Source organism: Penicillium rubens (assembly GCF_028828025.1).
Source record: "Penicillium rubens strain IBT 27055 chromosome Unknown utg000003l_segment0_segment0, whole genome shotgun sequence".
Lineage (NCBI taxonomy): Eukaryota > Fungi > Ascomycota > Eurotiomycetes > Eurotiales > Aspergillaceae > Penicillium > Penicillium rubens.
Genome location: NW_026890601.1, coordinates 8,503,275 through 8,519,918, shown reverse-complemented (window position 1 = coordinate 8,519,918; position 16,644 = coordinate 8,503,275). Strand labels below are relative to the sequence as shown.

At 49.1% G+C, this 16,644-nt stretch overlaps 6 protein-coding genes across 6 annotated transcripts; 3 read left to right on the top strand and 3 right to left on the bottom strand.

The window, feature by feature from the left end:
• Positions 1–96: 96 nt before the first annotated feature.
• Positions 97–858, top strand: N7525_009472 (alpha/beta hydrolase; the record flags this gene model as incomplete). The annotated part of the gene is made up of 1 exon (XM_002563528.1): positions 97–858. The coding sequence occupies one exon, from the start codon at positions 97–99 to the stop codon at positions 856–858; it is 762 nt and encodes a 253-aa protein (XP_002563574.1).
• Positions 859–3,776: 2,918 nt separating this feature from the next.
• On the bottom strand, positions 3,777–5,674 carry N7525_009471 (uncharacterized protein; the record flags this gene model as incomplete). Its single annotated transcript, XM_002563527.2, has 4 exons — positions 3,777–4,435; positions 4,494–4,873; positions 4,927–5,242; positions 5,296–5,674. The coding sequence occupies 4 exons, from the start codon at positions 5,672–5,674 to the stop codon at positions 3,777–3,779; spliced, it is 1,734 nt and encodes a 577-aa protein (XP_002563573.2).
• A 2,118-nt stretch (positions 5,675–7,792) lies between these two features.
• Positions 7,793–9,547, top strand: N7525_009470 (sugar porter family MFS transporter; the record flags this gene model as incomplete). The annotated part of the gene is made up of 4 exons (XM_002563525.1): positions 7,793–7,890; positions 7,946–8,271; positions 8,326–9,109; positions 9,160–9,547. The coding sequence occupies 4 exons, from the start codon at positions 7,793–7,795 to the stop codon at positions 9,545–9,547; spliced, it is 1,596 nt and encodes a 531-aa protein (XP_002563571.1).
• Positions 9,548–10,041: 494 nt separating this feature from the next.
• N7525_009469 (uncharacterized protein) lies at positions 10,042–11,914 on the bottom strand (the record flags this gene model as incomplete). The annotated part of the gene is made up of 8 exons (XM_061214742.1): positions 10,042–10,260; positions 10,325–10,732; positions 10,784–11,047; positions 11,096–11,354; positions 11,407–11,531; positions 11,581–11,627; positions 11,675–11,721; positions 11,775–11,914. The coding sequence occupies 8 exons, from the start codon at positions 11,912–11,914 to the stop codon at positions 10,042–10,044; spliced, it is 1,509 nt and encodes a 502-aa protein (XP_061069173.1).
• A 438-nt stretch (positions 11,915–12,352) lies between these two features.
• On the bottom strand, positions 12,353–14,018 carry N7525_009468 (uncharacterized protein; the record flags this gene model as incomplete). The annotated part of the gene is made up of 2 exons (XM_002563523.2): positions 12,353–12,796; positions 12,852–14,018. The coding sequence occupies 2 exons, from the start codon at positions 14,016–14,018 to the stop codon at positions 12,353–12,355; spliced, it is 1,611 nt and encodes a 536-aa protein (XP_002563569.2).
• Positions 14,019–14,566: 548 nt separating this feature from the next.
• N7525_009467 (uncharacterized protein) lies at positions 14,567–16,230 on the top strand (the record flags this gene model as incomplete). Its single annotated transcript, XM_061214741.1, has 2 exons — positions 14,567–15,951; positions 16,011–16,230. The coding sequence occupies 2 exons, from the start codon at positions 14,567–14,569 to the stop codon at positions 16,228–16,230; spliced, it is 1,605 nt and encodes a 534-aa protein (XP_061069172.1).
• Between the last annotated feature and the right edge of the window lie 414 nt (positions 16,231–16,644).

The following is a 16,644-nucleotide window of genomic DNA, read 5'->3' as shown; positions in this document are numbered from 1 at the left end:
GGGACCCCTCACCAACTATTTGACTGGCACATTTTTATTTCAAGCGATTTGACTCCAATTATATCTCACTCTGTCTGCTTGAATATACTCGCTTCCATGTCATCAACTGCCAAACCGACAATCCTTCTCGTGCACGGCGCCTGGCATGGCTCGTGGTGCTGGAGATATCAAATCCCCGCGCTAGAGGCTTTTGGCTACGATGTGGAGACCGTAGACCTGCCATGTGTCAGTGGGGTAGCGGGTACGACGCAGTTCGATGACGCGGCCCACGTACGCGCCGTCGTGGAATCACAGACATCTATGGGTAAGCGCGTCGTTGTCCTAGCGCATTCCTACGCGGGACCGATCGCAAGCGCTGCCATCAAGGGACTGTCCGGAAAAGGCGTGCTGGGAATGGTCGCTCTATGTGCCTATATCTTCCCTGGGGGCATGGACCAAGGCGCGGTCATTCGCGACATCGGCGACCTGCCCTACGTGACGTGGAACATGCCGAGTAAAGGTCTTTTCCAGACGAAAGATCCCCGCAGCTTGTTTTTCCCTCCGGATGTGCCGGCAGAGAGAGTTGACTGGGCTGTAGCGCAGCTTCGCCCTCAGAGCATGGCTGCCAATATGGGCATAGTGCCCCCTCAAGCCTGGCAGGATGACACTTATACTGGGAGATTGGGGTATATTCGGTGCACAGCTGATGTCGTCATTCCAATCGAACAGCAGGGCGGCATGGTGTTGGGCGCAGGTGGCCAGGAGAAATGGGTAGTTCGCACTCTCGAAGGGTCTGGCCATAGTCCCTTCCTTTCGCGACCACATGAAGTAGCCGCGGCACTTGACGAGATTGTCAATGCTTTCGAAGCCAAGGTCTGACGGGGAGGAAGAATTGTAGGGTCGTTATCAGTGTGACCACCTTTTGCCTAGGTCTGTGGAGACAACTTCTCGGGATATGTGGTCACAACGTGGGAATGGCGGGTAAAGAATGAAGGACTGTCCATGTGGGGTCGCGATGAGGGTGTTTCCCCGTTCTGAGCGGAGGTAGACGTCGAGCGGGAGCCCCAAGGGGAAAGGTCTGGGGTATCAACAGAGTGGCCAGCTGTGCTGGTATTTCGAAGGTGTTGTGTGGGATATGTAGAAAAACCATTCCAGTTTCCCGGTTACCCTCAAAGGTCAATGAGACTTACCGATGTGCCGAGACCCGCCAATTGGTGAATATGTTTAACTATTCCAAATGACAAGGTCAAACCTGAAACCTTTCTGATTCCTTTCTTTGACGCCTTACGAATCGCGTCATGGCACTTCGGAGGCTCGAACCCCTCCCGATTCCCAAAGCGGTTTTCCCGGCCATTCCCATAAAGGGCAACTCTGACTTCGACGTTGAGAAGGTGAGAAGTTAGAATTTCTATGGGATATTTGCGCGGGTCACCGGGCTCCAATCGAGAAGTTCAACAACCACGCAAACCGCGTTACATTGCCGCCACTTTGTCCCCGTCCTGGAGCATGTTCCTCCGAAGAAACTTACTATTTCCCCACCGGTCAGATCCCTTCAACGCTCTTCTACAAGGGTTGAAGCCGCTCGACTTACAAGACAAACACCTTGCCTCGAGCATGGCCGTTGTGAAAAGTCTCGTCGGAGTCTGGGGGAAGTACCTGGATTTCGCTGCGCTGGGAAGCTATCTGATGTCCAAGGGTTGTCCACTCTATCCCAACAACAGGGTAGCCACTGTCCTCGTCTTTCTATTGCCTTTCCCCCAAAACGGCTTGGGCAGGCTTTCGTGCATGCGTTTAATGCTGAAGTTTTCTATTTCATCGTCAGGGGCGCTTGATACTGCACTGGGTTGAATCCTCTGAGACCGAGACCCCATTCTGAGCGCCGCAGACGCCTTATACGTCAATTCATCCAGCTAGGAACCCTGGGGCGAGAGGTACCCGTAAAACTGCCAAGGTACCTTATTTCTATACGTCTGTAAGCTAACACATAACGCTGTCGACTAGCTCTACAACAACTGCCGCTCTCCACCCCAACTAACAGACGCTCAAATAAACGAGATCCTCCGGCCGCACGCCGAATTTTCCGTTTCCATAGAGGAAGGGCTCTGACTACGTCTCTGCTACGACGAAAAGAAGGAAGATCAGCATAAGGCCGTGTGGGCCGAAAACATCGACTCTCATTTTGTCGGGCAGGACGACATTGTCCTTGGTAATAAGGAGATCTTTGCTGGAGCAGGTCTAGCTGGTGGGCTCGAAATATTTCCCGAGCGGGTTACGAATGAAGATACTGTTATACATCTCGAGCGTCGGGATACCGCTTTGAGGGAAGGGAGTTGAGGGAACTATTAATTCCATCCCCGCCGTCATTCCCCGTTCGCCACTGTCTCACCACATTGCCACAATCATCCAAGAAAACATGCAACAGCCTACCGCCATCAAAAGCCTCCTCATTTTCGAGAAAAAGGTGTGTCACTACACAGTACGAGTGGTACACGCCATACAGTCCTACGTCACGTTCCCAATCCCCTTCGTACTAGACATCACTATCAGGAAATATCCGGGATGCTGGGAGCCTGGAAGCATTCAGCTACGGAAGGGGGGAAGTGGGTGCTGCTTATTGTGTCGGAGGAGTGAGAGGGCCGTCATACGCTGAATAGGAGTGATTTGGCATCTCTTCCCACGGACTTACCACATACACAAGCACATACACCGTCAACTGGACCGAATAGAGGATGACGATTGAAAATTCCGAATACTGCCCTATCAGTAACGAGGACTTCGCCGGTGATTTTCAGTGGGGAAACCTACGTGAGAATTCCCAGGACCTACTTGACCCGTGTTACACGCCAGTTATATACGTGGAATCACCGAAGTCGACGTTCTCACCAGGTCTTGTACGCCATCCTAAGACTATACAACGATGACTGCCACGTAGACCGCAGCTGCCGTCGAATGGCTATTGAGCGTAATACTGATCGCCACATATGGCTTAGGGCTATGAGCTAATGATACCCAAAACAAGTGAACTTAATATAAGGAAAGTCGGCGTAATTCCGTTTGAAGTTAAAAGCACATACACACCGTTTATCTCCGTGCTTCGCCGTATTCTGGCTACTCGTATCTCCATGGTTCTCGCTTCGGGGGAGAGAATTACCCTAACTTCCCGTGTGGATTTTTGGGGGGGGGAAGTGACTCGGCCCGGAAAGAAGAATCCATCTAGGGCTCCATGAAAAAGTGCAAGGTGGATTTCAAGCTCGGTGGCAAAGGAAAGAATATCTTAGTCTCTAGTGCTTAATGACAGCGTGAGGGCGATCCTTGGAAGCGCGAAGAAACATAGGGTAATCAGCAAGTCGGTGATGAAGGGATTTGAACCACAGCGAATTGTGGTGACTGTAACAGGTTGTATTCTGTATTTTATATACACCCTTAAACGGAGAATACAATTGTGTTTTGGAACGGAGAAAGCCAAATACCAAGAATAAATTACCACGGTCCACAGTGAACAAACATCTTGAAATTTTCAATCTGCAGTACGTATATGCAAGCCAATCACTTTTTCAGCCACGCCACACGAAAGCCCGAGTCAGCTTTGTTCCGAACCGGCTTCAGAAGATTCTAGAATAGAATAAGCAAAACAAGAACAAGAACAGACAGAACGCCAAGATCGATGGATGATACGCGGGAGATTTGAAGAATATTCCGACCCCTTGGAGCCTTTTGAGTGGAACCGCCTTGTGAATCACCATTGACCATGCGACCAGAGGGATAGACATCCGTATAGGTGTCCCACCACTAAACCCCTACAGTTTACCCGCGCCGCGGACAAGCTGAGTTCCAATGGCCACCAGGTCAACCTTCTTGATCTTCCCGCTTGCTGTCTTAGGGAAATCGCCAGGAACGCCATCAACACCGAGGTGAAATACGAGTGTTGGTACCTTATGTTTCCCCAGGGTTTGCTGAACCCATTCCGAGATGTGTGCCTGTGCACAGGGGTTTTCGCCATGTTTGAGTTGCAAGAATGCCGCCACTGCCTCTCCGTACTTTGCATCTTGGATACCCACTACCGCCGACATCGAGATTGCCGGGTGCTCATTCAGGCGATCCTCGATCTCTGCTGGATATATGTTCTCTCCGCCGCGAATGATGGTATCCTTGATCCTGCCGCTGATCCGACAACGTCCTTGCTCATCCATGATTGCTTCGTCGCCTGAATGTATCCAGAGAACTCCATCCTCATGCACGCGCATGGCCTCACTCGTCTTCCCGGGGTTTTGATAGTATCCTTGCTGCAAGAGATATCCTGAGACGCACAGTTCTCCAGGACTTCCAATGGGGACAATGGTTCCTTGCGCATCCACTATCTTTGCCGTCGTGTGTGGTAAGATTTCCATCCATGAGTGGGTCCCTTCTGGCTCAAAGCCTTTTGACAGGAAGCTCAGTGGCGAGGTTTCAGTCATACCTAGCAGAATCAGATTAGTACTGTGCGAAGCAAAGTTGAAGAGCGATTGGGAACCCACCATATGCAATACCCAGGTCTTCCAGAGCAAATTCATGCTGGAGCTCTCTGAGAAGAGCCGGGGAAACTGGTGATCCACCGATAATTCCTGTTCGAAGAGGTGGCGGACGAGTACCACGTTGACGGTACCACTCGAGAACAGCAGCGAACATGGTTGGGACGCCTTGAAGCCCAGTACACCTTTCGGAGATCAGTGCTCGTGCCGTGGCAGCGGGATCGAATACTGGTGACGGTAGAACGAGAGTTGCACCATGACACAGTGATGTTATCAGGCCAACAACAAATCCAGACGAGTGGAACAAAGGCCACGGACAACATATGGTATCATTTGGACTGAGGCACACTCGGTCACCTATTAGAAAACCATTGTTGACGACGTTACTATTCCCTCGAGTCAGTTTGTATGCGAACACGTCGTGCCTAGGAAGGCTTACAAGTGAGTGAGCATCACCGCCTTCGGCATCCCAGTGGTGCCACTAGTGAATTGGAAGTTACAGATCGTCTCTGGAGTAACTTGTGTTTCTGCTGCCTTGCAAGCAGAAGCGGCCTTCGCACCGGTGGGTGGGATATTGAAAAAGTCCGCATAGGACTGCAGATTGGACGATTCTGAACACTGTCCTGAGAGAAGAACCATGCTTCGGAGATCTGGGAACTCGCTTTTCTGGTTTTCAATTATCTCGTTGAGTTGGTCGATGCATGGCAACAGACTGCGTTTTCCAAGGCTCTCAGTGATGAATAGCAATGAACACCCTATATATTGAGATTAAAAATTGAGTTCCCAATTGTACCAAGTATGTACTGACCAGTAAACCGAAGGGCTCTTTTGATTTCCTCCGTTGTGTAAAAGGTGTTCAACAGAACGATGATTGCTCCAATGCGCGCAGTTGCCAGCGCAACCCCCACATATTCCAAAACATTTCCTGCAAAGATGCCAACGCGATCTCCAACGGAGATTCCACTTGCTATCAGAGCTTTTCCAAGAAGCTTGGTACGGTCGTTCAATTGGCGATAGGTGATGGAGTTTGACGTGCCGGGGCAGGAAATCGCAATGTTGCCTGGAAATTGCTCGGCTTGACGCTGGAGTAGATCCCCAATTGTCCAGTTCCGAAGTGCCGGCTCCAGAAGACCCTGTTTATAGGAAGGCTTTGGCTGGAAACTGTGATGTGAGTCTTGCAGGCTCATTTTGAGAGTGGGGGGTTGAGGAAGGTGAAAAGATAAGGGGGAATGTCCATGGCAGCCAAGCTCTTGAATCATGGGAATAAGCTAGGGGGTTCGGAATTTACTCATCGTAATTTCAGTACTTCCATTTGGAAGCATGGCGATACATCGTCACCTTTCAGATATACGATACAGTGCAAAAATACCATATGATGTGTCAAATACCATTTTGGTACTAGTCCATACACGTATGTATGTATGTATATACAGGAAAGCCGGTTATAACGAAACTGCCTTGGTGAGGTGACCCATTGCGAAGGCTATCGGATTTGCTATGAAGACCAATGTTAGACATGCTGGTGCGACATGGCCTTATATATATGAGCCGGTTAATTTGAGCCATCGGGGAATCACCCAATTGTGTCTGGATATTCCGTCAGCACATATTATCTTCTATCTAACGTATTTCTTGAAAGTGATATATAGTGCTAATAAGCCTTATCGATTACTATCGGCAAGTAATGAGAATATATAAAAGCGTTGGTGGTTGAAATATAAATATGGAATATGTCGCATTTACTATATGTTTTGGACTGCGCCGCTCGCTTGTGCGCGCCACTCGCTTGTGAAATACGTTATTCTCTACTTAGAGGGATTGCTGGGGTAGGTTTCAACAGCAGATGAATTTAGCAGCACCTACGATGTAGCGTCCGCCGTGTTTCTTCGGAGAAATCCGAACTCTCACCCCGCAATATTGACTAACGGCGGCACGATGGGTATGGGGCCGAGTGAACTAGTAACGCAGGTGTTCTTTGGAACTCCTTAGAGCCATCGCGGTTCGCCTCTCGGGAAGAATGCGCTGGCCGTTACAAACGCACTCTAAGAAAATATGTACCTTTCGTGTTGGTTCGACATCCTGTAGCACGCCAACTGCTCTGCCTCCCCATGGGGCCAAAACGTCTGGGGGTTCCTCGGCCCACATCGAACTCCACTGTCACGAGGCCCTTTCTGCTATGTTCCTGGAACTGCTGGTAATTCGCCGAGCGAGGAGAAATTTCGGGCCATCTTCGGGTGGTGTGTCCATTCGGAGAGGGGAGAGATATCCGCTCGGCGTAGCCCGCTACCCCATGGGGAACCCGGTGGATCTGCATCCCGGCTTCTTCGGAGGGTCGGGATCTACTCGAAATTCTGAAATATCTAAAACTGGGAAAGGACCTAATGTAGAATTAGCAGAAGTCCGCGACCTGGCAATGTTCCATACCTGCTCTAAAATGAACTGACAATTCGGGGATGTTAACGAAGAATAATCTGAACTTTAGGAGGGAATCCACCCCATGTCCCATGACTTTAGCAAACTGTAAAACTCGCGTAATAAACCTCTTTTCTGACGTGCATAACATATTGAGGGTCTTTATTCTAAACTTTATTGCAAGCTTCTCTCCTGACTTTCCTTCCTCCATGATGCCTACACTACACGGGTTGTTTACAAAGTAACAGGGAACTATTGTGGTTCTAGGTATCCTAGGTACTGTATGCCCAGAGGGGAGTCTTCATCTGCTTTGGACTCTAGCTTTATCCAGGCTATCCCAGTTTGTCTTAGAGACCTTAGGCCTGGGACACCGAAAGATCCTGTACATAACCCCGGTCCCGTGTTTGACCCGCACAGCCCGTGGAGGAGTGACGGCCGAGGCCGATGATTCGATCCCGCATGTCCGCATTCTACACTCATGACGACCCCAGCGGTATGCAATACAGGGTCGGTCACCCTCGGAAGTGGCTGGTCCGCCCTGCCAGCTCCCCAGGAAAACTTCCAGGGCCGCCGATTGAAGCTGATTGGCAGAATAGGCAATTAGAAAGCGTACGTCGGCGAAACCCCGCAGAAATTAAATATTCCTGGGGGGTAAGACGTTCGGTTTGTCGGCTTCAGTGCCTCAAATGCGCCTCGGAAACTTTGTTTGCTGCTCAGACCCCCAAAACAACAGAATGGGGCAATATATTACGGTTCAAGACGTGCAATCGAAAAATCTTTGGTCTCTTGGTTTACAGGATATAAGATACGGCATTGGGCCTCCCCCAGAAAGCTGTTCCGAATCATATTCACGTCTTCACATTTACACATCTGCGATTTAGTCTGTGAACACCATGGGGGTTTGGCTAAAGAAACCCGAGGACGTACCCGGAGCGTCATGGCCAGCCATTGTTATCTCTAGTTTCGTGGCCTTTGGAGGTATTTTGTTTGGGTACGCTCCTCATCCCGCGGCCTGAGCCTTGGATTTACCTAACTTCTTCCATCAGATATGATACAGGGACCATCAGTGGCATCCTTGCTATGCCGCACTGGCAAGACCTTTTCTCAACCGGTTATAGAGATGCTACCGGGCATCTCAACGTTACTTCCAGCCAGTCCTCCGCTATTGTCTCCATTCTATCGGCCGGAACATTCTTTGGTGCTCTCTGTGCAGCTCCGCTGGGAGACACCATAGGCCGCCGATGGGGCTTGATCGCCTCTAGCTGGGTGTTCAACTTCGGCGTGATTTTACAAACAGCTGCTACTTCCATCCCGTTGTTCCTTGCTGGTAGATTCTTTGCTGGGTTTGGTGTGGGCTTAATTTCCGCGCTGAGTACATACCCAAAAGTTATTAGGTCATGACCTTCCCTACTAATTAGGATACCAGTTCCTCTATACCAGTCCGAAACGGCGCCAAAGTGGATCCGTGGTTTCATCGTCGGATCATACCAGCTAGCCATTACTATTGGTCTACTGTTGGCCTCGGTCGTCAACAATTCAACTCACAGTCGGAATGACACCGGTTCCTACCGCATCCCAATCGCCGTCCAATTTGCATGGGCTATCGTGCTGATTATTGGAATGCTTATCCTACCGGAGACCCCACGGTACCTTATCAAAAAAGACCACCACGAGAGGGCCACTAAGAACCTTGCGAAGCTTCGACGTCTACCTGAAGATCATCCCGCGGTCAGAGAAGAGATTGCGGAGATTCAAGCGAATCACGATTATGAAATGAGTCTAGGCCAGCCCAGTTACCTCGAATGCTTTCAAGGGAACTTGGGAAAGCGGCTACTCACTGGTTGCGGTCTTCAAGCCCTACAGCAATTGACCGGCATCAACTTCATCTTTTACTACGGTACGCAGTTCTTCAAAAACTCCGGATTCGAGAACGAGTTCATCATCAGCCTTATCACAAACTGTGTCAACGTCGTTTCAACTATTCCCGGTCTTTACGCCATCGATAAATGGGGCCGCCGGCCCGTTCTCCTACTGGGCGCTGTTGGCATGTGTATCTCCCAACTTCTGGTCGCCGTCCTGGGAACAACGACCACTGGTCAAGATGCCGCTGGCAACATCATTGTGCAAAACGCAGCGGCGCAGAAAGCTGCGATAGCATTCATCTGCATCTTCATCTTTTTCTTCGCTGCATCCTGGGGACCTATTGCTTGGTAAGTCCTCACTGGTTCTTTGGGTTATAAGATAGCTAATATGAGAGTAGGGTCGTCACTGGCGAAATTTTCCCTTTGAAGATTCGTGCTAGGAGCCTGTCAATGACCACCGCTACTAATTGGCTGGTCAACTGGGCCATCGCTTACTCTACCCCGTATCTGGTGAATTATGGCCCGGGTAATGCCAATCTGCAGTCGAAAATCTTCTTCGTCTGGTTCGGGTGCTGCTTCCTTTGCATTTCTTTCGTGTATTTCTTTATCTATGAGACTAAGGGGCTTTCCTTGGAGCAAGTGGATGAGCTTTACTCGGAAGTCAGCACCGCGCGGAAATCAGTTGGTTGGAAGCCATCTGTCACCTTCACGCAGATTGTCAACCAAAAGCGAGGATCGGTCGGCCAGAGTCAGCATGATGAGCGTGTCGAGGAAGAGAAGGCTTAGGCCACATGACCGCACCCTTGGAACTGTCAGATGGATCTTAATAAGACAAGCCTGAAGGGATGTGAGTCTCCGTGGGCAGATCTAGTATTGTGGGAATTGAGTAAATGGAGACTTCGGTCCTGTTTTGTTGTTCAGGATCTTTCGGCAGCCAAGTCTGGGGCCGATCGCAGATTTCTTTGTTCAACTCAGGAGATTGTACTTAATATTATCGTTTAATATTAGCGTTTAGTCTATGCGATCTCCCTCATTTGAGTAAGGCCATGATCCCTCCTTCGTTAAAGTCAATTATGGAATCACATCCCGCCCTAACAAGCAGTTCGATGCAGAATATAGTCTAGCTTGTAGATATTCTTTGAATTTGTGGTGTTGTCATAATACAGAGATTACACTTTGTTATGCCTTCATCAACCCTAGCCACCTGAGCAGTTCATTTCTTTCAAGGATATACCACAAGTCGGGGATGTTAAATGGCCAGAGGACCAGCCAGTCGAAGGCTACAGAATATACCTGAAGGACCTGTTCTCCTTATCCGTCTGGTCCACCTGGAGTACATCATCATCCGTACTAATGTTGACGCGACGAACTTCCTCAGGATCAATTTTGACACCCTGTTCCTTATCCCGACGAGCGTTCTCCCACACGAGGTAAAACCGAAACACAATGACTAGACCAATAGTAATCGCGTAGCAAGCCAGGATCGTAGTATAAGCCGTCTGTAGACGAAACGCATTAGCAGTCGTCTCGTTTGCTTCCATTGAAGAACAGGGCTATACATACGTGATAGTTAGGTGCTTCCTCCGAAATGAAGAATTGGGGTCCGGCCAGATTGCCCGCGCAATAGCCAAGGAATATCATGGCCATGACGGTCGATTTCTTCGTGAAGCCAGCGATGTTACTCGCTGCCAGTGATAACATCAACGGGAATGCCGGGGAAACTGCCATGACCAGCCAGAATCCGGCGAGTCGTGATAACTTGTCAGCGGATGGTAGGAGCTTCACCATGAGAATTCCAGCCATTGCCATGAGGAAAATAAAGACGAGATTGATCAGGCGGGACTTCCGAATCGTGGAACTTAGGATGGCCGATAGAAGAACCGTGGCTAGTTGGAAGGCAGATGCGGGTAGTCCCATCAGGATTGTCTGGAACTTGTCGTAGCCGAAACCATTGATAATTAGGGTATTGAACTGAGCTGTTGTTAGACTTGTGTATTCCTTTTGATGAGATGTGATGCTTACGCTTGTCGTGCCTCCATTAGGCACACAAATGACAAACGAGAACAGGAAGAACCACCAAGACTTGACATCCTTTAGGGCCTCTATAAACTGCCCCCTGTCCCAGGATTTGGTTTGTGTAGTCCTTTGGAACTTGTATGGACGTAGGGCGGCAAACTCCCGTTCAGAAGCCGAAAGAAAGCGGGCGGTTTGCGGGGAGTCTGGTAAGTAGAAAAATGTCACGACCGACCAGGCGACAGTAATGAGGCCGAAAAGAAGGAACAGAAGCTATTACATTTAGCGATTGACCTCCATGAACACACCGAGCGGTCTAACCTTCCATTGAGGTAAGCTTCCCTCGTAACTCAAAAGGCCATAGGCAATCAAAGTCCCGATAATGCTGGCAATCGCATTCCCTGCGAACCAGATAGAGTGTCGCGAGACATGCTCGCGAGGGGTATACCACATCCCCGTAATTAGGGAGAAACCGGGGCTAATAGCGCTCTCGAATACACCCAGAAGCGCCCGTAGCGCCATGAGACTTGCATAGTCATTGGTGACAGCATGGAGGGTCAAGATAACACCCCAGAGGAAACTGAAGTTGTGAGGTTAGCACGAGTCTCCAATATGAGGATAAGTTGGCTTACATTAACACGCTGAGATATTTTCCCAATGGAAATCGTACAAAGCCGAGTGAGATTGGGTAGGATGCGACAAGATAGCCGATATAGAAAATGCTGGAAGACCAACTATATTGTTGGCCAACGAGGCTCTGCTCACAGTTAATGGGAGGTAAAAAGTTTGGGTTATGGTGAGGATACAAGATCTTCACGAAGTCCTAGTATCGCACTGTATGCGAGGCTGGTTTCTATTCCGGTCAATTTCAACCAGTGGTCTCGAGGGGATTTGACGTACTGTCAAGATACTGAAGGCCGTAAGAGGTAATCAAGATAGGCATTAGACTGCCAGCCGTGTAAGAATGAACTCCAAATTTCCAAGAGAGGGTAGCGATTACTGCCAATCAATTTTCCTGATCAATTTCTTCTCATCTTCTGGAGCGAGCGTTTCGGTGGTGCCATATTCTACCAATACGCTTTCCTTTTTTATATCTGTTTTGGTGTTCGGAATTTCGTTGGGGAGGTCCTCTGACTTCATAGTAGAATGTTATGTGACTCAATGCCACGGGGAAACAGTAGAGGAAATATATGCGAAAATACTGTCCGTGAAAAAGGGATGGTACAAGTCATATATAGAAGAGAACCCGGGGAACCTGGAAGGAACAGATAACGGGGAAATAGGAAGGGTCGTAAGGAGACGCTCTGAATGGACAGTTCGGTGGTTAATCTGAACTCCGCACTATTGGATATCTCCTTGATGGCTGTGGTTGGTCAATTTAATCGACGGAATGCCAAGATGGGAGAACCCCAATCGGGCCAAGTATCAGCCTAAAGTTTCTTAGAATACAATCTTTCTATCTCTGAATATAGGAGCGGACCTAAAAAAGGGTAGTTGTACACTATCTACACAATTTCATAAATATCTAGCCTAGTTGCAGTCTTATAACGAAGGGACACACTTTTGACTAGATTACAATTAAAACAACGTTCCCGGAATATCACCATGAGAAACTGGATCAATGATACGTCTCAATTGTTTGATCGAGATTCTGGGAGGTTCTTGCTCCTCTTTGACCATATTCAGTAAAGTTTTCAGGATAGGGTCCGAGAGATTCGCCAAAATCCACTCTAAATGAACCGGATCATGTGTTTCCATCCCAGCTATCAATAGTGACCATTGGAACCGTTCGAGGAGCTGCACTGGCCCTGTTGCAACAGTGTAGAATGCAGCACTGATAAGCTCGCTCAAGGTTTGTTGAATCTCATTGGGCACTGGAAGCTGACCAAAATATGAGTCGCGGCTGCGGTGAAAATATATTTGGATGGCGTGAAAGAACGTGAGAGCAACCAATGCCATAAGTGGCGGGATCCTTCCTTGTCTTTTACATTCTTTGACAAGGTGTGAAAGGGATTTGCATTCCTATATTTGAGTTCAGTGACAACAAACTGTGTACAAGAACAGAATCGATACTTACCTCCTGCGCTCTAGCAAGGTTTCTTTTGGTCTTTCTCAGTAATCGAGGTACCTGGGCCTCAACGGCCTGACTATAGCAGTTAATATCATGATGTATTGATATTAACTCGAAATAGACATTCAGAATGTGAGAGGTCGACGGCCATTGCGTGCTAGGCATTGCTGAGGCGATGGTGTGGCGATCTGAATATGTGAAGATAGACTTCGACAACTGCCAGATCCGATGACGCTTCTCATGATGCTCACTACCATAGCTAGCAAAAGCGCCTCCGCAGCCAAAGAAACTACAGAATCCATCGCGGTCGTAGAGATAAGTGAGGATTCGCGATAGGAGCACAGTATCAGCGGATGAGGTCTCAGAACCTGCACATAACTCATACAATCTATGACTCTTGACATAGGTGAGTACGGAAACACTCAGCTGGCACAGGCTCTGGGCATTTAGAGGAGGAATACGCATCCAGAACATGTACATGTATAGGAATGACAACATTGTGCCAACATGGTCTGGACAAGTCGAACGAGCCAGAGGGTTGAGCGCCGCGAGAAATATCTCAGATCCGTATTGGAAATGCTTCCATGACTCTTGTGGAGGATTATTGCTAGGGCCCAGGTGGATGGCCAGTTCGTTGTGGGCAACGGCGAGAAGAAAATGAAGAGCCATGGTATTCTGCTTTGCGAGGTCAAGGAACAAAAAGTGTGCTGACAACGCTGCCTCTCGGGTCGATTTTAGAGGCGCAAAGACAGCACGATAAAATGATACCGCCTGTGAATCATTACTCCCAAGTGAGTGAGCATAGTTGGGCCCTAGGTCGCGGGCAAATAAAATGGCCGGTGTGGTTTGGAAGTTGAAGGGCAGCTGCGGAGAAAGCAAGATAGAGAGTTGTGCATGATTCTCTTGTTCGACCAGCTCTGTTTCCTGAGCTGGGTCGTTCAATTGATTGGCTGTCTCACCGGTATCAAACCAAATGTTGAAGGCCCCACTCTCGAGGTGGTGATCATGACCGGGGGTCGGTGACTCGATTATGGAGTCACAGATTTCCTGAATCTGGGAAAGGTTGTTTAAGTCGACTGGTTCGGCTTGACTCTGCCGTATTGGAAGAATGGGTGGAGGAGTCCAAGCATCTCGGCTTTTGATAGGGCCGAGGCCCCGTCTTCTGGTTGACATGGAAGGCTGATAAACAGGCCATTCGCATTGCAGCCGAAGGCGAACACAGCGGCGACATAGTGGACGTTGCTCGTCACATTTCACCTTTTTAGTAATGCACGTTCGACAGCCTAGGCCACATGGTATCAGCTTGGTTCGCTGTAGGTATCGGTATCAGTACTTAACCGCTTTTGGACCGGGGCCCACGCTCCGTTCGACGACGACGGGGTTTTGCATTGGTTTCCATTATCAAGTGAAGAGAGGCAGGGAGAGTGCGGAGTAGACCTCGCTACGAACCGCAAACGCAGGTCCTCTACCCTCACAAACCCCGACTTCGGACTTGCATATCCTCTGGTCACCCCGCAACGATTGAGTTTATGTGGGTCGTGGTGAGGGCAAGTCCGGAGTTATCCCGTCTTTATCTCCTCCCAACGTCGATTATTCTGGCCAATCACAGTCATCTTCCTTTTATCAACCCTAACACCTTGATAAGTTACTTTGTCCTTGGATTGAAGCTCACACCTCTCGCAGATTTTTTCGTCGTATCCCTCCCCACAGAAGTTCCGACCATGGGAAACACAATTTCTTACAGAGCCACAGGTTGTGAAGTCAACCTCCCCGACCGAGGACATATAAAGGGCCTACAGTTCGATAGCAAGTCACGTAGATTTGCAGGTATTCCTTATGCGCAACCTCCCACTGGAGCCCTGCGATGGCGGAAGCCCCAGCCTCTTCCCGATACCTACAAGTACTCATCCGATGGAGCTCGCCCATATGATGCCACGGCATTTGGACCGATTTGCCCCCAGCCAAATTACTCGAAAGTGGTGAGCGAGCATGCTCCCAAGCATGAGTACGATGAGGACTGCCTTCGGTTGAATATTTGGACTCCTGTTCCTGACCTCCAAGATCCAAAGAAAAAATGGCCTGTCATGGTCTGGTTTCACGGTGGATGGTTCCAGGTCGGGGATCCCAGCCAGGAAGCCAGCATGGACCCAACAGAACTAATCTCAACTGGCAAACTCAGGGCCGTTTTTGTTGCAGTGGGATACCGGCTTAACGTCTTTGGCTTCTTGGCTTGTCATTCCCTCCTGGAGGAGTCCGAGGGGACATCGACAGGCAACTACGGACTTTGGGATCAGCGGCTCGCGATTGATTGGATCCATAAACATATCGAGGCCTTCGGAGGAGACTCTAGTAAGATTCACTTGGCAGGGCGAAGTGCAGGTGCCTACTCAGTTCTAGCCCAGGCCCTGTACGATTTTCGCTCAGCTGGAAGTGATCATTTTCGCTCCATGGTCATGTACTCTAATGCGATCCCAACACAACCAAAGACGCCCCAGGAATGCGAGGCCCAATTTGAAGAGCTGTGCACGTACTTTGGCGCGGCACCGACATTAAGTGGAGTCGAAAAGCTTCAATTCCTACGCGGAATAAGTGCCAGAGACTTGTGTGCCGGCATCATGAACCTCGAAAACCACACCTTTCGTCCAGTAACGGACGATTTGTTTATTAAACCAGGGATATTTGATTACTACCGAGGTGGCTCCTTTGCACGAGAGTTCAACCGACGGAACCTGCGCATCTTCATCGGCGAGGTTCTCAATGAAGAGACCTTATACGCGGCCACAAATTGCCCAGACGCGAATTGGGGATCCCTCCAGCAGCAACTCGCAAATTATTACCCCCTTTCGACAACAAACCGTTTGCTTCAACATTATCAACTCCCAAAGTCAGATAACAAGCAAGAGTGGGCTGACCTGTTTGGAAAGATCGTCTCTGATGGTCAGGTCAGAGCTCCATCGCGGTATCTAGTCAAGGTCCTCGCGGACAATGGCGTCGATATGGAAAATATCTGGCGATACATGATCGCGTACCGGCTATCGTTCATAACGGAGAAGATTGCCCCGGCTTCCTTCGGGGTCACACACGCTATGGATCGGCCTATTTGGAAGCAAGTTATCAATTATATGTCCTCCTGCATTCTTCATATCGCTAACATCCTCTGCTCAGCTACTCACTGACACACAGCCCAACTCCTGAAGAGCGTGAATTGATGTCAGACTGGATACAGGATCTCTGTGCCTTTATTCATGGTATAGACGGGTACTCTTACGGTACTTCATCTCCGCAGCAATATAAGGTCATGACGGGGGAAGGGAAAATTGCTATCCAGAATGATACGAAATGGGTTGAACTGATAAGGGTGATGGACCTATTTTCGGGAGAATAGATACCTCTTGGGCCATCCTTCGCGCCTTTCCCGAACACAGTCATTGAAACTCGGCTTTGATTATACCACCAAAATAGGTGCATTCATTCCATTATCCTATCCAACACAAGACCTAATACATACGACCATAGGGTGTGGAAAACAGGGCTTCCCGTCCGCTCAGCCGTACTTAAGCCACACGCCGGTGAGTTAGTAGTTGGGTGGGTGACCACCAGCGAATCCTCACTGTTGTATGTTTTTGTTTTGCTTTTTATTTTTGGTTCTCCGTGTTTATCACCATCGTAATTTCTATTTATGTACAATAGGGCTGTTTTCATCATTATCTATATCTGTGCACTTCTACCTCAAAATTATCTACAATTCGAGCTAGGTACGAGAGGCGGCGAGTTCTGTTTTTAGGTCTGTGCTGACTTG